Here is a 19,082-nt window from a genome sequence, read left to right as displayed (position 1 = left end):
CAGTGCTCTGGCTGGGCATGAGTTGTTCTGTGTCTGGTGGCGTGGCTGGGGCGCATGGGGGGCGTGGTGTGGAATTGAACACCCCCCCTCCTGAAGCCCCCAGTGACATGGTCTTTCCTCTCAGTTATCTCACTGTTCCACCACACAAACTAATATGTTGTTTTTTTAAACAACGTATTAATGTATTTTAAATTTCGAATAGAAATGTCCTTGCTGTTTTTTATTGTAAAAGTAATGCATACTTTATAAAAATTCAAGCAATATATAATTCTGTAAGTTAGAAACTGGAGAGTCTTCTTATATGGAACTTAGATAAACATTATTAAAAGGTTTTTTTTAATCTACATATATATGTACTTATACATAGAGCTAAGGCTGAAATGAGTGTGCATGGAAAGAGATCCCAATATCGTGTTGATTTTAAAAAGTCAGTTGACGGGAGAGTCTGCCTTGCTTCACACCTGAAGCAAGGTGAGCTGGGAAGACTGTCCACTGGATGCCCAGCCTCAGGGTGGGCTGTTCCAGCCTAGGCTGACTGGTCAGGCTCAGAACTGAAGCAGGGCCTGAGCAGCAATTGCTGTGTTTTGGGCACAGTTATTCCTGGGGTCCAGTAGCCAGCAGGGCCGGGGATTGCCACTATGGTCACCCCCTACAGAAGGAGGTGAAGAGGGGAGAGGGCACACTGACTCTGAGGGGTCTGGCCCTGGGTCCCCCCAGCACACCTAGTCCCCTGACCAGATTTCCTGGGGGGAGGAGCTGCTCTTCCCTGGGGATCCAGAGGAGGAAATGGCTGGGCCTGTTGGCCTCCCAGAGCGTATGGTCCGCACAGACATTCACAGCTCCAGAGGCCAACCTGGGATGTTTCACGGGGGCCTGGGGCAGGACAGAAGCAGAAGGGTAGCAACTGCTCATTGGTTAGCGCCCAGCTGGCCTCTCCCCAGCTTCCCACTCAATAGTCACTGAATGGACACCTGCAGAATGAATGAATGAAAGGCACACGTCCCCTTGGGGGTATAATCTTCACTGGCTCTAATTGTATTTCTGAGCCTCACGGCGTCTCCTCAACCTGTCCCATTTTGGGAAGTAGGCCAGTTCCTAGGAAATCACAGTCCTAGCCTCATGAACCCTGGCCTTCTGAGGAGGCTGGCCCCACTGAGGTCACCTGTCCTGTCCTCTCCTGTGCAGGTCTCTGACCTGTGATTGTAGCTCTGTGAGGAGAGACTTTTCCAGACCCAGCTCCCCACCGGGGATGTGACCACCTGCCCAGCGCAGAGAGGGAGCCTGCTCTCTGTGAAGGTGTGTGAGCAGGCCAGCGACCTCGAGGTGGCAGGGCTACCTCTGCCCTGGTGGGGAACCACCCCCCCTTCATGGTCAGGGCTGTGGTGGGCTGGGGAGAAGGACATCTCTCAGAGTCTTGGGGTCTGAGGTGGATCCCCAAGGTTTCCCACTTGTTGGGGGAGGGTCTCCAGGTTCCCTGCTCACACCCCTGGTCACCCTTCCCTGGTCTCGCTCAACAAGGCTATTTCCTCTCCCTCCCCTCCCCCCTCCCCTCCCTCCCCCCCCCCCCCCCCAGTCCCCATGGCTCCCAGAAGTAGGACCCAGGCCACCAGCTGCAGCCTGTCCAGGTTTCCTATCGGATTATGAAGCTTAACATTTTTGTGAAGGAAGAAGAAAGCCTTCCCTCCGGGAAGCGATAAGAACATTCCAGCCTCCTCTGGCTCCAGGGAGCCTGGGAAACAATCACCAAAGGGAGAGAGAGTCCCCAGGGACAGGCTCCCCGGCAAGGGCAAGGCCACCCTCTGCTGGCTCCCCTTCCCTTCCTCCCTGCATCCTCCCCTCTGCAGGAGCCCTGGTCTTGCCTGTGGTCAGCCAAGGGGACCCTGGGGCAGTGGGCCTGGGGAGGAGGGCAGGCCTGAGGTCCCTGGAACCAGGTCCCCCTAGGTAGTGGGCTTCTTCCCAGCCTGGAGCTGCCCCTGGGAACCTTGGGCACTAGCTCTCTTGAGGGCTAGTTGTACAATCTAGGTGGTAGGGAGTTTCCACCAAGAGGAGCCCCAGAAGAGATGGCCATGGCGGGGGGGGTTAGTTATCAGTGGGCAGGTATGCCCTCCACCTGGGGATGACCTAGACCCATGAGGTGAGAAGCTGAGCCAGTCACTTGTTGGGTTGGGGACCTGCGAAAAATCCTGTGGTTGGCATGGTGATGAGAACTTTGCCCAGTCAATGCTCCCTCCGCCCACTACCGCCTCCCTGTGTCCTTCCCTCTCCCTTTCAAGGACAACATTCACTAAAGCCCACTGGGCGCCCCGTGCTGTAAGAAAGAAAAGGCTGGGCTGTACCTCATGCCTTGATCAAGGAGAACACACTGCTACCTCACAGCCTTTGCGCTTCTCTTCCCTCAGCTTTTCTTCCTTCAGAATCCACGTCCCTTCACTTACACGAGGTCTTTGAACATTACCCTCAGTGAGGCCTCCCTTGCTTCCTTCTCTACAATGGCAACCCACCGTCACCCACAAGAATTCCTATCCCCCTTCTCTTAGCATTCACTACTATATAATATATACTTTATTTACTTATTATACTTCTTGTCAGTGTTTTCCCGCTAAATTGAAGTTCCAGAAGACAGGAATTATTCCCCCCCTCCACGTTGCTTCAGTGACTGGAAAAAGTCTGGGACAGAGCAGGCTATATGGCTCGGGAACCTGGCCAGAGCCACGGGGTGCCCTGTGCCAAAGGCAGGGGCCAAAGTGGGGGGTTGGGCTTTGAAGAGAATGTAATGAAGAGACTATTTACAAACCGGGCGCATAGTTAAGGGGAACCAACAAGGGTGTGAAGCGCCCCAGGGCTGGTTCCAGCAGGGCCCTTACCAGCCCCACGTGGCAGAGAGCGGCTTCCAGGATGCCGTTGGACAGAGTAGGGCCCCTGCCCAAGTGCCGCCTGGCCGGGCAGGAGTCTCCCTCTGTTCTTGCCATTTGGTCTCCGGAAGACAAAGAACAAGGGCGCCTGGATAATGCAGTCCAGGTCAGGCCGCTGGGAGCAGGGTGGGGTAGCACCTGGATCCGGAGTACCTTGAGAAGACACACACATGACAAATACGTGTGAAATAAGTGAATGACTGCCCTTAAGAAACCCACGTATCAGTGGAGAAGAAACGCCCATTCTTTCACTCATTTCCCTCATTCATGTATTTATTCATTTGTTCATTTAAGGCAGAGCGAATGAGCCCTGGGTGGGTGTTAGGATCCATCAGAGAGCAGGGCAGAGACAGTCCCAGCTCCCCGCCAAACCCACCCACAGGAGGGGCTTGCTGAAAAGAGGGGCACAGAGGGCAGGTGTCAGGTCTTCACACACCTGCCCTGTTCACAGCTTACAGCGTGTACACCTGGGTGGAGGTGCGCTGGGCCCAGTGCAGGATGGGGCAGGTAAGAAATCCTTGGGTTCCTTGGGGAACCTGTTAAGTCAGGCCCAATCGGGTGGAGGCACTGGGTGGGGGGAGACATCATTTGTCATTTGTTTTTCTAAACCCTGGGGATTTGAAGCTCGGTGAAGAGGAGGTCACCGAGAAGGGCAGTTTGCGGGCCCTTTAATCCTGCTGTCACTCACGCCGGGGAGCACTCCCTGTGCCAGGGCTCCAGCACTTGACCTCCCTTAATCTCTGGGACTGATGGCCCTGGGAAGTTGTATTACTATGCCCATTTGACTGTGGAGGGAACGGAAGCACAGAGAGGTTAAGTAACTTGCCCAAGATCCCACAGCTGTTAAGTGGTGGAGAGGTGATTTGAACCCTGGCAATTGGTGTCTGGAGCCTACACTGCCGTCCTTTATGCAGAGACCTCTGATGGAAGGTCTGTTATGGGGGAGGGTGGCATCACAGATCTGGAGATCTGGGGAGACTGGTGGTGATTCTCCGGCCCATCTGGGGAAGGGACCCTCTGCAGGGGCAGTCCTGGATGGAGGGGACTTGTCAGAGACCAGTGGGGGCTCCAGGCTGGGTGTTCCTTGTGGCAAGGTGAGGCAGGGCTGACGTGAGTCCCAGGCGTGGGAAGCCAGCCTGCACCTTCATCCCTGCTGCCACCCTCTCTTTCTCTCATACCTGTCCTGGGGCAGCTCCTCCCGGCCACCCAGCCCGATGACCCACCCTTGCCTGAGCGTCCTCCATGCAGTATGTTTCTGGAACTCAAACATTGTCATGTCACGTCCACTGCTCCTGACCTTTCAGCAGCTTCTGTTGGTGCCTGGATAAAAAGTCCAACCCTCTCCCCTGGGCTGCAAGGCTCTACATGACCTTCCCTGTCCACCCCACCAGCCTTGTTTCTGGTCATTTTCTTCTTGACTTCTCCACTCCAGTCCCCAGGCCTTCTTGCTGGTGCTGGAACACACCATGTCATTCTGGTCTGGGGACCGTTCTACTTACTGTGTCCCGTGCAGGGGATACTGTTCCCCCAGAACCTCTAAAGCCTCACTTCTTCAGGCATTTCAGTTCAAAAGTCATCTCTTGAGGCCTTTCCTGAGCACACCAGCTGCATGCATGTCCCTCCCCTCACTCAGCCCCTATTCATCCCTTTATCTGAGGGATTATTTATTTTCTGTCCGGGCTTCATCACGGTCTGAAATTATCTTTTTTATTACATTCATTTCGTGTCTCTCTTTCCCCATTAGAATAAAGGCTCTTGAGAGAAGGAAATTTGCATTTTGATTAATGCCCTATCATCAACACCTAGAACAGCGTCCGGCATACAGTATATGCTAAATAAATAATTCTTGAATCCGAACTTGCTCTGCTATTTCTCAGCGGGGCCTTCGGACACGCTGATCCTTCCACCGTTTTCTTCATGGAGCTTAACTCCAGTGAACTTTGGTTCTGAGCTCAAAGGCCGCTTCTTCAGGGAGCCTTCTCTCCCTTGCCACACTGGCCTGTGTCCCCAGACCCTGCACATCAACCCTCTCAGAGGCCAGGACTTCCATTGTTGCATCTCACTCTTGCCCTTACTAGGTCAACGTCTGTCTCTCCACTAGTGTAAACTCCATGAGGGCAGGGACTGTGCTGTTTTGTTTACTTTTGTATCTCTGGTGCTTTGCACAGAGCCTGGCACACAATAGCTGCTCCAAGGTTATGTGTTAAATCATTGAAGGGACAGCTGGGGCCCTCAGGTGGCCATGAGAATGAGGGCACAGGTCGCTTCCAGCTGCTTCTACCTTGAAAAGTCTAGAAAGCCCCGTCAGGAATTTTCACAATCTTTTCAACCCACTCATTGGTAGGAATTGTGATCTTCCTTTGTAGACAGAGACAGGGGCTTGGACAGATTAAGGAAACTCCCCAAGATTACATATTTGAGAGCAGCAGATCTGGGACTCAAACCTAGGCCTCCTGACCTGTGAGCTTTTCCCTGGGGTCCCTTGGAGAGAGTAAGCTGCAGGGTAGATTCCAGGTAAGGTGGCAGGTACCCCCTCCCCCAGGTTCTTCCTTTCCCTTACTAGCCTGTATTCGTTTTCTATTACTGTATAACAAATTACCCCAAAACTGTGCCTGGAAATAACACTAATTATCTCACTGTTTCCGTAGGTCAGAGATCTGGGTGCCGTTTAACTGGGTCCTCGGCTTCAGGGTCTCTCACAGGCTGCAGTCAAGGTGCTGGCTGGGGCTACAGTCACCTGAAGTCTCATCCAGTGAAAGATCCACGCCGTGCTCACTTGTGTGGCTATTGGCGAGATTCCATCCTTGCTGGCTGTTGGCCAGAGACGGTCCCCAGTTCTTTGCCACAGGGGTCTCTCCAACACGGCAGCTCACTTCATCAAAGCAAGCAAGCTGGGAAGGCAAGAGAGAGCCAGAGGGATGGAAGTCAGTGTTTATAATTTAATCCTGGACTCGGCCTCCCAGCACAGTCTGCTGTATTCTGTCACGAGGACGACGTACCTAGGTCCAGCCACACCCAGAGGAGGGGATTACACGAGGATACGAACACCCGGCGGGGTGGTGGGGGGGAGAGAGGGTCACTGAGAGCAGTGTCAGAAGCTGCCACCACACAGCCCGTTCTCTTTTGGCTGCTCTCAGATCACAGATTTCTGCAGGGCAGCTGACGTCCCGTTCACAAGCACCTGTGAGGGTGCTGCGTGCATTCATTCATTTATTGTCTCGTTCGTTTGACATACGTTTACTCCCTACCTACTGTGTGCACAATCTTGATTGCTGGAGTGACAAAACTGAATGAGGCTCATTTCCTGCCTCGAAAGAGACATATTTGTAAAGAAAGAAGTGAGATTTAGTGTCTGCTCATGGAGACTCTAAGAAAGAACGGCGCTAATGCTCACTTAGCATTTACTGTGTGCAGGCATCAGTCTAAATGCTTTATAAGTATTACCTCTTTTAATCCTCACAGCAACCTGTGAGGTGGCTACTATTAGCATCACCCCCATTTTATACAAAAAGAAACTGAGGAATAAAAGTGAACTGTTTTAACTATTTGCTCAAGGTTACACAGCTGGCGAGGCAGGGCTGGGGTTCCACCTGGGCAGTCTGGCTCCTGAGTCCACACATTTAGTCCCTGTATCATCTTGTCTCGTGCAAGACAGGCTCCACGGGCTGAGCTTGCAAAGGAATGACAGGTGTCAGGGGCCATCCTTGGGACCAGTTTTCTGAGAGCAGTATACAGACAGATACTTTTCCACGGGTCTTGGTGAAGCTACCTGCTGGCTTATCTGGGGTGGGAAGAATGGCTGGGAAGCCCAATCGGCAGGCTGGGGACGGGAGTTGTTTTGGTTTAAAAGATTGACATTTTAATAAACTGCTCTTAATTAACAGCACTTTGAAATTCTGAGTGGCGTGCTTTCCATCTTAAAACAGGCAGGCGGGTGGCTTCTTAGAGAACGCGATGCTTGTGGGTGATCTCCCTTTTTGAAACAAACCCAGACCCTCCAGTCACAATTTATTTTTCATTCCAAAAATGATCTTTACTAAAAAATGTTGCTTTGGTTTGAGCGAATTAGAAGTCCTTATTACACAGGCAGGCACTTCAAACAGTGCCCGGCTCGCCGCGCCGGCTGTGGCATCAAAGACTCGGCTGGAATCTCTGATTACCACCCAGGCTGTGGGCCACTAGGGAGAAGGCGGCATCTGAAGCGGAGCCCTGGCTGCGGGACCGGTGGGCTCAGGGAGTCCAGAAGCCGGGTGGCCTCCATGCCAGGCTCGGCACCTCCTTGATTCAGGGGCTTGGAGGGGGTGCTGTGGGCAGAAGGGATGGAGAACGGCATGGTTGCCCTTACTGAGCACTTACCGATGTCCCAGATGCACGTAAGAACTTTATGTGAATTGTCTTATTTAAAATTTCCAACAGCCATCTACAATAATTGTTGCAAGGGTTTCAGAGGGTTCATAAACACGACTGCTCTTTCCCTCACTTGTTCTGAACCAGCTGAGAAATAAGGCAAAAGCGCGCGGCAGGGCTTCCCTGGTGGCGCCGTGGTTGAGAGTCCGCCTGCCGATGCAGGGGACACGGGTTCGTGCCCCGGTCCGGGAAGATGCCACATGCCGCGGGGCGGCTGGGCCCGTGAGCCATGGCCGCTGAGCCTGCGCGTTCGGAGCCTGTGCTCCGCAACGGGAGAGGCCACAACAGTGAGAGGCCCGCGTACCGCAGAAAAAAAAAAAAAAAAAAGCGCAGGGCAAATAAGAGATCAAATATGGTGCTTACCACTGATACGATGCTTACTATTGACACTAAATATCCTGCTTACTACTGATAGTAAACCTGGTAACTGCAGGCAAGTGGCTTTCTGATTCTGAAGCTCACAGTTATTTAATTCCTTTCCCAGACACAGGCACACGGCGCTGGGACAGGCTGCATGGGGAGGGACTGGGCCAGAGCCCTGACCTCTAAATTGTTGAGAGATAAAATGCATGTTCTCTGAGGGCAAGCCACCTCCTCAGGTAAAGAGAGATGCTGAGGGAGCTTGGCCACATTAGTCCTACTTTGACCAGTCAGAGAATGCCTTCTCACTTTTTGAGGTCGAGCGATGGCAGAGAGAGGGGTCTGTGGGTCCCTCCATAAGCAAGGAAACATCATACCTCCCCTCCCCCTCTGCCTCCCAGGCCCTTGGTATTATTTTCTTTGTTCTACAGAGAGGGAAGGAGCTTCTCGGCTGCCCAGTTGGTAGGTGGTGAAGCTAACATTCATACTGCTCGGTCTGATTCTATCTCCCGCTGTAGACTTTGACCTCCTCAAGTTCAGGGCTGTGTCTCACTCATTTAGCGTCCTTAGGAGCTGGCACAGGGTCTGAGCATCAGGCAATGTCTTTGAAGGGAACAAAACAGATTCACCCTTTCACTCAGCAACATGCGTTATCTCTACGTTAGGTGCTGATCTTGCTGTCGGTGGCATTCAGCCGGTGTAGTGGGTGAATTGTGGCCCCCTCCCCAAAAAGATACATCCACGTCCTGGTCTCTGGCACCCGTGAATTTGACCTTATTTGGAAGAAGGGTCTTTTCAGATGTCATCAAGGATCTTGAGATGAGATCATCCTGGATGGTGACCTGGGTGGGCCCTTTTAAATCCAATGACTACTGTCCTCGTAAGAGACAGAAGAGGAGGCAAGAGAAGAGGAGAAGGCATGTGAGGAAGAGGCAGAGATTGGAGTGATGCGGCCGCAAGCTAAGGAACACCTGGAGCCTCCAGAGTCTGGAAGAGGCAAGGAAGGATTTTCTCTTAGAGACTTTGTGGGGAGCACAGCCCAGCTGGCACCTTGATTTTGGACTTCTGGCCTCCAGAGCCATGAGGGAATAAATTTCTGTTGTTTTAAGCTCTCCAGTCAGTGGTCACAAAGTACCACCCAGGCAGCCCTAGGAAATGACTGCGCTGGCACTGGAGGACAGAAAGATGCCTTGGCCCTTTCCCCTCGCTCCTGACATGCCTGGGGGATGGCTGGCTATCTCATCGGGACCTGGGTCTGAGCCACTTTCCTCTGGAGGTGCTAGCTCCCCCCGGCTCAGGCACGGAGACAGGAAGCCTCTCAGCAACCTGGACATCATTGTGCAGAACGTGTCACTGAGTCCAGTAAAAGTAAGTGAAGATGAACAGCCACGCACGCACATGGAGGACCCCTCAAACCAAACCAGGCCATGGAGACACGGCGGCCAGAGTGTCTTGTTAAAGGCTGGTGGGTTTTCCCTGTAGCCCTGGCTGTTGTGATCTATTGGTATCCAGAAAGGAAGGTCAGAGAATTGCCAACTGTTTTTGAGGGGACTTCAGGAGCCACCAGCTTTGCTCGGTGTCATTCTTACTGAGGAGACATCCAGCTGCCGTCTGGCTGCCTCAGAGTCCAGGCGGCATTAGCACCCCCATCCCCAGCCGCAGTACTGCCGTCAAAAGCGCTTCCCTGCATAGAACCCGCATCTGCCTCTCCATGATATCTGCTTTCACAAATGGAGAAATTGAGTCTAGGGTCATGTGTATAGTATGTGCTAAACTGAGTATTCTGAGAGACTAGAGAACCTCAACTACCTGCCCTGGCAGTGAAAGGAATCAAATAAGGGTGTGTGATGGTCACCACCGTGCTCAGAAGCCTCACTGTTGATTATTATAACAAGCCTTGTCATAACTGATCCAGGGCTTAGCTGTGGTCCCTGGAAGACCAGGGAGGTTACCCAAAGTGGTGGCTTCTCTCTACACCTCTGTAGATGCATGTATTTTGGGTGGGATTTTGTTCAGAATACTTCCTGAGTTTTGGTCTCCTGGGTCCACCCGCAAGCAAGGATTCTGTCTGATGTGGCTGATTCATCTAAAACCGGTAGGCTCTTTCATGGTAACCTTGGACATACTACATATCAATACAAATGCAGTTAGGGGTATTGGGAAGATAAGGATTGTACTTAAGCCTGAATTCCAGTAGGCCAGTCTCCCCTCTGTCCAGCTGGGCTGTTGGGTTGGTTACACACGAGGAAAAGGAACAAATTCCACTTTATTATGAGCTGGGCCATGCCTGATGCCTCCCCGTGAAAGGCCTGCTGAGGCAGGGGTGGAACATTGGCGGGACCTCTTTCCCTCCATCTGAGCTCAGATCTGAACCTCACCACCAGCCAGGCACCCCTTCTGCAGCAGGGGGTGCCCTACAGCAGAGTGTCACACAGCGGAGGCCTCCACAAGCTGTTCCCCTTCTGCAATGAGATGAGCATCGTATGGAGAATGTACATCAACACCCCGATTTCTTTATCAGGACAGTCTTGCTGGGAAACATGTCAGCCGAGTGAAAGTGTGCTTAGTGACACGGTGCTCTTACATTCAGGCGCAGCTCCTAATCTCGTTGCAGACCAGTGAAAACCAGTTCACAGACTGACACTGGTCCATGGACCACATGTCAGCGGCACTCTGTAGCACATGTAAGAAACGCAGAGAAGAGTTGCAGGACCTGCCCTAAAGAGTGGCAGCCATCGGTCCCCTACCAATCCTGCCAAGAAGCCACAGGAAGCAGAGAGAGAGGCCCCGTGGGTGTCAGGTCTCCCCATGCAGTGACCCGGCTGATCAGGAAACGCAGCCCATCTAGCAGATTAGGAGATGTCCTCTTGGTGACAGGGAGTGAGGAAAAGGCTGCTTGGAGGGATGAGGGGAGGGATGAAGGCTTTCCCTTCCCCTACAGAGATTTCTTTCATTTGTACCATAAAGCCTTAGCAGCAACAAATGAATTCCTGGCAATCGAACTGCCACACTTAACATCTTACCTTTTACAGCTCTTGATAAATGTAACAGCAGAAGGCCTGTAGGCATCCTCCAGCCTTCCCAGAAAATGTGAAGTTTTGTTTCCAGGGTGCCAGGACACAGGTTTTTGGATTGGCAGGGTCCCGGGGAAGGATGAGATGAGCATATCTAAACCAATTCTTTCGCTCCTCAGAATCTTACTATTCATTGACCTGAGGCCAGAGGGATCAAGAGACAGGAGAGAGGCCTGGGTGGGCTCCCCCTGCCACTGACCAGAGTGGTCAGCCTTTAAGGGGTTGGGATGCTTGGGCTTGTGTCCTGAGAACACACTAGGGACACACTTGGGGTTTGGGGTCCTGTTACAGGACAGACCATGCTGTGAGGAGGCCAAGAGCGAGAAGACAGAGGGGTACTGGGGTCGCCTTGAGCTCTCACCTGTTTGCACTTGAGCTGATCTTGAAAGGGTCCCAGAGAGGACCCAGGTTGCCAACCCACTGAGGAATGAGCATGAGTTCTCAGGGAAGCCTCAGAAGGAAGTGGCCAGGGCAGGGCTCTGCCTGGACAGCGCTTGGCAACCCAAGGAGTTCAATTAAACAGATTCTAATACAACACTTACCTCCCAGGCGCCTCTTTTGTGGTGGGCTCTGCAGGGGAGAGCTGAGTGGAGCACATCCGCCTAAAGCAATACTAATGAGAGCTAATACTAAGCATTTACTCACACAGCGCTTCTGCCCCAAGCTGAATGCGCATTACCTAATTTAGTCTCCCGCACTCCTCAGAGGAGGTGCTGTATTATCTATCCCCTTTGCCAGTTTCAAAAATTGAGACTTGGTGACCTGCCTGAGGTCCCCAGCTGGTGATGGTGGAGCTGGGACTTGACCTCCACAATCAGGCTCTAGATCAGTGGTTTTGACCTTGGTGGCCCATTTGTATTACCCGGAGAGCTTTTAAAACATAACCATTTCTAGATCTTTCCCTAAAGCAATAAAATGAGAATCTCTGAGGGTGAAGCCAGCCATTGAGGTTTAATAACTTCACCCCAAGACTGCGTGTGTTCTGCCAGTACTGGGAACCTTGTTTCCAGAGCCCATGGACTTAACCACTGTGCTGCACTGCACCAGCCCTGCTCATCTCCACCGCAGCCCCTAACACAATGCATCAGGATGACCCCTGAGCTTTTGCTTTTTCCCACTGGACCATGCTGGCCCCAGTTGGCAGCTCGCACAGAGGTCTCTGACACAGGGCGGCCCATTACAGTGTCATAAAAGAGGTCCCCTTCCAGCAGGGTGGCCCATTACAGTGTCATAAAAGAGGTCCCCTTCCAGCAGGGAAGAGTCAAAGACAGTTTCGTGCTGAAGGCAGGAGATTTGGGGGAAGAGTTCGAAGTTGGAGAGGCTGCTGGGAACTTAGCAGGTGCCTCAATCTTTGTTTGTTCATATGAACTCGATTCCCTAGGTACTGGGGAGCCAAGGAGGGTTTTTGAGCATGGTAGTGACCCCATCAGAAAGCCATCCACTTGCTGAAGCCCCTGCAGTTCCTGCTATACCCTGTCACCCCAGGGGGAGGCTGGGAATTGGAGTTTGCTGAGGAATTCATTGAAAACTTAGAGTGTAAACACATTACCGGGAAAAACCATCTTCTTGCTTCTGCCCACCTCCGTGTCCACACTTGTAATGCCAAGGTCCCCCAGGCCACAATCCTCTTGGCCTTTGTCCCCACAATTTATTCTGCCTGGAATGCTCTTCTCTCATCATCAGCTACATAAATACATTTACATTTATACTTCAAAACCCGCTCACAAAGCTTATGAACCATCCCAAGATAGACTTAACCCCTTTCCCTCAGCTCTCCTATAGTTCCAGGACTGTGCAGATCACCCTGCCACGATAATTGTCTACAATTGCTAGACTTCGAGCTCCTTACACAGAGTGCCCAGCCCATAATCAGTGCTTAAGTCCTTATCAGATTGAATTTCTCTCCAAGGACAGGAGTCTTGGAATAGCAGAATTTTAGGAAACACCCCTAAAGCTCACCGGCAGCCTCCTCTTGAAGCATCCCTTTCCTCACTGTCCGCTCGCTGCACTTAGCAACATTCCTTATCATCTCCCCTGCCTTGAACCAAATGATTGTCTCAGGAGGTTTCTTTTGAAAGACAAAAGGATTACCTGTGATTTCGGTATCAGTAGCTTCCTGGCAGCCATATACCACTAAGCCGAGTGCAGCTTGTCAGATAAGATTTACCAGATCCTGGTAAAAAAGTGACACAGATCTGGTAAGTTTTTTTTTGTTTGTTTGTTTTTAATTGAAGTATAGTTGATTTATGATGTTGTGTTAGTTTCTAGTGCACAGCAAAGTGATTCAGATCTGGTAAGTTGTTTTCTTTTTGTTTGTTTGTTTGTTTGTTTGCAGTACGCGGGAATATCACTGTTGTGGCCTCTCCCATTGTGGAGCACAGGCTCCGGACGTGCAGGCTCAGCGGCCGTGGCTCACGGGCCCAGCCGCTCCGCGGCATGTGGGATCTTCCCAGACCGGGGCACGAACCCGTGTCCCCTGCATCAGCAGGCGGACTCTCAACCACTGCGCCACCAGGGAAGCCGGATCTGGTAAGTTTTGATGCAGATGAAAGAGCAGGCAGAGGAGAGGGCCAGGCCAGGGTGCAGAAGGATGGAGGCATGTGAGTGTCACTGCAGCCAGGGGGAGCCTCTCAGGATGGGCAGGGTGGGGGTGGGGTTAGGGGCTGCCAAGTGGCCTGAGGGAGGCCATCAGCTGTGTGAGTGTAGAGGAGAGAGAGGGCCTTTAGGGGGACAAGAGCCCTCTGATGAGAAGGGAGAGAGGGAGCCATCCAGGACTCACAGGGGCTGGCATTGTTCGGATGGGTTGGGTGCAGCGTGGAGTGTGTGAGCTTGTGCACGTGTGCAAGTGGGAACGGCCAGTTCTCCGCCATGGACTGTGGGCAGACCCAGGCTCCCAGGGCCAACCAAAGAGGGGATTTCTCTCTGGTTTTAGCAGATTAAATGCTGAGGTTTCTGTGAATTAAACCCCAAAGCAGCTTTGGAATGTTTTCACTATCTCCACTGAGAAAATGAGATCTTTTTCATCTGGTAACACAGGGATAATAATACCCAGATCCCTGGGCTACAGTGAGGATTAAATGAGATCCTGTACGTCAAAGCCCCGGCCTGTGCCTGGGACAGAGCGAAGCCCCGATAAATGGTGGTTCTCAAGTGAACCAGGGCTCCGGGGGGATGGCTAGAGTCAGGCCTGAAATAAGAGAGCTTTATTCCTTAAAGATGGCAGCCAGCACCCGCCCTTTTCCGTGGTGTCTTTTGCTCTTTGAGCTTCCATTCCTGGGGCAGCTCAGGCTCGGGGTCAAATGTGGGTTCTTTCCCAGCCCGTCCTCATCCTGGTGTAAAACCTGAAGCAAGTTCTGTAATCTCTTGGAGCCTCAGTTGCCTCCTAATAATACGACTTATCTTCTAGGGCTGCCGAAGGATTTGATGATCTCATCTGCCCCTTACTCAGCTCCCAGCCTCCACCCTTGACCTCCTCCAGACTGTTCTCCAAGGAGGGGCCAGATTAGCCCTTTGAAACTGAAATTGGAACTTGTTTTCTTGAGCACACAACACAGAGAGTTCAGAATAAAATCTGAAGTCCTCCCCGTGGGCTCCAGGCCCTGTGGGATCTGCCCTCGGCCTCTTTTCATGTCCAGTTAGATTCCCTTTCTGCACTCAGCCAGCAGCCTGCTTCCTTGCCATCCCTAAACAGCAGGCTCCTGCCTCAGGGCCTTTGTACTTGCTGTTCCCTCTACCTGACTGCCTTGCCCCCAGATAATGGCAAAGCTTGTCTCCGCCCTTAATTAATCTCTGCTCAAATCTCTACCACCTCCTCCCAAAGATGACTCCTGATTTCCTCTCTAAACAGCGCTTTCAGGCTTTCTCAATTCCCTTATCCTCAGCGGCTGACATTGTCACGTACATTTGTCTATTGTTGGCTCCCCGGCTAGAATGTAAACTTCAGCAGAGCAGGGATTTTGTTTGAATCACTGCTGTAGGTCCAGCAACTGAATAACTCTTTGCTCAATAACTGGTGAAGGAATGAATGAATGAGTTAGTGCCTGCAAAGCATCATTCCTGCCCCGCAGTGAGCACTCAGAATTATTAGTGATGGAATGAAATGACCTTGAATGCATAGCCCTAGGACCCAGTTCTTGCCGGCTGTCAACTTACTGTGCAACCTCAAGCAATTAACTTACCTTCTCTGGACCCCTGGGCAAGAGGGGATACCAGCTCCTGCCTCGGCTGACAGAGATCGAGGGTCGTGGTAGGGTCAGGTTGATAAGGAGACAGTTTGCGAAGCAAAAGAAGCCCAGGAATAATAGAGGCCCGTTCTCTAATTTCTCCATATGCTGCCAGCTAGGCTGTGTCAGGTGGTTGTGTGTAAGGGGAAGAAATCCCTTTGACTGAAATGGCGATATTTTACCGAGGCCACTTGGTTTTGCTTTCAAATAATTTCTTCAGGGCTCCCAAGTGCCTCTTCTTTCTTACTCATTAGCAGTCGACAGAACTTAAAGGGAGACTCTAATTAGGGAGAACTTCCATATCATTTACGAGGGAAAGAATGAGGAGGGGGCTGCCTTATGGCCAGAGAGAACTTTCTGAATCTGCAGGAAGGCCCTTTGGCTGCAGGCCTCTGACTTGAGCTCAGGAGCTAAAACAAAAGCTACGGGTCAGGAGGACAGATCTGCCATTTGGAATAAGCCATCATTATTCTTTTAAAATATAATTTCTGAAAAAGTACACAGGTCTGGGGCATCTGGGGTGCCTGGGGATGGGTCTGACTCTTGCTAGTCAAAGAAGTGCAATTATTGACTCTGCTGTTAATGAGGAATGTGGAGTTTACAGGCTCAGGGCAAAGGAAGAGCAGTGCGGACAGCCTGAACCGGCAGAGAAGATTCTAGGGACTGCCCTGCCGTATCCTAACTCTGAGACCCCCATCAGGAAGGGGGCAGGTCCACTCCCAGTCCCTCTGGAAATCTGGGAAGGTGAAAAATGTTTAGATTCTCGTGCTGGTATCAGTGTGTGTCAGCAGTGGAGGAAGGTTGCCTAGAGAGCTGATGTCTTGGGGTCATCTCAGTGTAGGTAGAGTGTGCTGAATGAGGGAGGTGATAATCCTGCCAGCCTCCATATTGATCATCTCCAGTGAAATCACGGTGTTTGCATGTGGTCCCCAGATTGATCAGGAGCATAGACATAATTGGTTAAGCAACAGAACTAAGAAGGTAGAGGAATCTTTCTGACGACGACATCTGTTAGCCAAGTGGCTATGAACATGACCTTGAAATTAAAGGGCTCTCAGTGGGAATCCTCGCTCCCTATTGCTCCTTGTGTGGCCTTGAGCAAATATTTTCCTCTTTGTCTCTGAGCCTCAGCTTCCTCATCTATAAAAGAGGATGCTAGGGCTTCCCTGGTGGCGCAGTGGTTGAGAGTCCGCCCGAGGCAGGGGACACGGTCCGGGAAGATCCCACATGCCACGGAGCGGCTGGGCCCGTGAGCCATGGCCGCTGAGGCTGCGTGTCCGGAGCCTGTGCTCTGCAACGGGAGAGGAGGCCACAACAGTGAGAGGCCCGCGTACCGCAAAAAAAAAAAAAAAAAGAGTATGCTAATGTGTTCTGTCTCCTAGGATTTTTCCGAGGGTCAATTTGGGTAATCGATTACATAAAATATTCAGCACATAGCATGCACACAACAAATAGCAGTGATTATAAGTATAATTACGCGTACTCTGAGAGAGAGGAGGCATCCTTGAAGGTGTCTGAGGAGTAGGGTTCTGGAAGGAATTCCTGCCTGGGAAGGGAATGTGCTAAATGACTTCGGAGCTTTGGGCAATGGCACAAGGCAGATCAGGGAAGGGAGACCTGGTCTATGTGGGCAGCAGCTCTCTCAGGCTGCTCTGCTTCCTCTCCCTACCCTTCTGACTCTGCCAGGATGATGCTTGTGTGATGCTTGTGTGTGATGTTTGTCCTGTGTGTGGGGAGGCGATGGCTGTTCTTAGGTGTGGTGGTCCCTGAAAGTCTTCCTAGGATCCTTTTCACTGTGTTGGGCCAGGATGTGGGAAGCAGTGGCTCAGAGGGTGTTTGGGAATAACTTGGATGATGCCAACCCAGAATAAGTCATCACCTGGGGGCTGATGACTTCAATCCCAGAAGCAAAGGATTCTGGGTGTTACTCTTTCCCATGTCTCTTTTGGTTTGATGTGGACCACCAGCCCGGCTGGGCAGCTCCACCTGGGGCTACTGGGACCCTAGAAGGGGTGTGCTCCTGGGCCCCACCTGCAGTTGTTGGCATGAGTCTGAGCCCAGAGGGAAACTGGGCTTTGGTTTCAGCTCGTGCAGTGATAGGAATACAATGGGTCAGGTCTTGTGTGCCTGAAGACTCTGAGTGATGATCCTATCCTTGCACTGGCCCCAACCCCCTGGCATTCCCTGTGGGGCTGGAGTCAGCATCCCCCAGGTAATCTTGTCCTGGGTTGGCACCATCCACATCATTCCCAAACACCTGGGTCCCAGGCCTGGTGATCAGTGATGGAAGGTGGTCAGGGAAGGGAACACTGTGTAAGGCATTAGACACGTATTATCTCATCCATTTACGAGATAGCTATTCTCATCTCCATTTGACTGATGAAGAAAATGCAGCTCAGAGAAGTTAAGAAACCTGCCCAAGGTCACACAGGTAGGGAGTAATGAAACTGATTTTTGCACCTGAGTCTTTGTGACTTCAAAGTCTGTGCTCGCTCTACTGAGACTTGTGTGGCTCCTGAAGGAGATTGGTGATGGGGAGAGGGAGAGAAGTCGAACATCTGCCCCAAGATCGTGGTTTGAGAAGGAGGACAGGAGAGCCCCCTTGAGAATGGGAATTAAGGTTAGTGAGTGATGTCTGAGTCTGCCCCTGCCCACCACCTCCCTCAGTAAAGCATGGCGTGGAAGTCAGGGGCTGGCTTCCTTCAGAAGGAGGCCCCGTTGGGGAGTCAGCTGTGGAAGAGCTGGGGGCTGGTGCACAGTGGCTATCATCAGGCTGACCCTGCAGTGGTGAGAGAGCCCCAGCCCCAGCTTGGCTGCGGTAGCACAGATGCCACAGACTGGGAGTCGGGGGGAGACGTTGTCACCGGCTCTCCCCGGACTTTGTCTGTGGCCTTGCACTCACCATTTACACCACCTCCAGGGGCCTGCCTAGCTCTGTTTTTTTTTTGTTTGTTTGTTTGTTTGTTTTAATGCTATAAGTTTATTCACAAACATATCTAGGATGCTGAGTTCAAGAGTTTGATCCTTTTTTCAAAGAGACTGCACATCTCTTTTTTTTTTTTTTTTTTTTTTTTGCAATACTTGGGCTTCTCACTGTTGTGGCCTCTCCCGTTGCAGAGCACAGGCTCCAGACGCGCAGGCTCAGTGGCCATGGCTCACGGGCCCAGCCGCTCCACGGCATGTGGGATCTTCCTGGACTGAGGCACGAACCCGTGTCCCCTGCATCGGCAAGCGGACTCTCAACCACTGCGCCACCAGGGAAGCCCAGAGACTGCACATCTTAAAACGCTCCTCTTTGTATCTGTCTCAAGGATTATTTTTTAAGCAGTTGGTGTCTTACTATATAGAAAGGTGCAGCAAATCCAGACCCTAAGTACAAAGTCATCATAGCTAGTAACCGCCACTTGTTTTCCACTGAAATTGGTGAATTCTTCCCTGGACCCTCCTCACAGTGACTCCTACAGACCACAGAGGTTGTGAACCTCCAGATGCTTTGTCCCAGCATAGGGCTGTTGGAAGCCCTGCAAAAGACGCAGAAACTGAAGGCGGAAGAAATGGTGGCAGCACACCCAGCACTCCTTTCCTCATGACCTTGATCCCTTGCGGGCAAGGACCGAAAGGGCTGCCTAGCTCTTATGTTCTGTGTCAGGGCCCCCTAAACTTGCGAGTGCCTGGGAGTCAACTGGGGGCTTGTTAAAAATTAGATTCTGTTTCGTGGAACTCCCAGATGAGGCTGGTGCTGCCGTCCAGGGACCACACTCTGAGTAACCCGTTCTCATCCTCTGGACTCTGAACCAGAGTCAAGGTATTTTTCTTCCCCTGTGTAGACCCCAAGTGTTAACAGATGGGCTTGTGCCACAGGACATGTCCACCTGGCCTTTCAAAGCTTCCTTCAGGAAGTCTTCTCTTCAGTTCCTTTAGGTGCAAAGTGGTTAGGAACACGGAACCTGGAGCTAGATGTTTTGGGTTCAAATCTGACTCGGGGGCTTCCCTGGTGGCGCAGTGGTTGAGAGTCTGCCTGCCGATGCAGGGGACATGGGTTCGTGCCCCGGTCTGGGAAGATCCCACATGCCGCGGAGCGGCTGGACCCGTGAGCCGTGGCTGCT

At 51.9% G+C, this 19,082-nt stretch overlaps 1 protein-coding gene across 1 annotated transcript; it reads right to left on the bottom strand.

Moving 5' to 3' along the window:
* Window positions 1-18,270: 18,270 nt before the first annotated feature.
* Window positions 18,271-18,481, bottom strand: LOC116758655 (cytochrome c oxidase subunit 7C, mitochondrial-like). The gene has a single exon (XM_032641665.1). It carries the CDS (start codon window positions 18,479-18,481, stop codon window positions 18,290-18,292), a length of 192 nt encoding a protein of 63 aa, XP_032497556.1. The 3' UTR covers window positions 18,271-18,289.
* Window positions 18,482-19,082: the final 601 nt, after the last annotated feature.

The sequence above is a fragment of the Phocoena sinus genome, chromosome 8 (genome assembly GCF_008692025.1).
Source record: "Phocoena sinus isolate mPhoSin1 chromosome 8, mPhoSin1.pri, whole genome shotgun sequence".
Lineage (NCBI taxonomy): Eukaryota > Metazoa > Chordata > Mammalia > Artiodactyla > Phocoenidae > Phocoena > Phocoena sinus.
The sequence above is the reverse complement of the archived record's forward strand: the minus strand, read 5'-3'. Positions and strand labels throughout refer to the sequence as shown.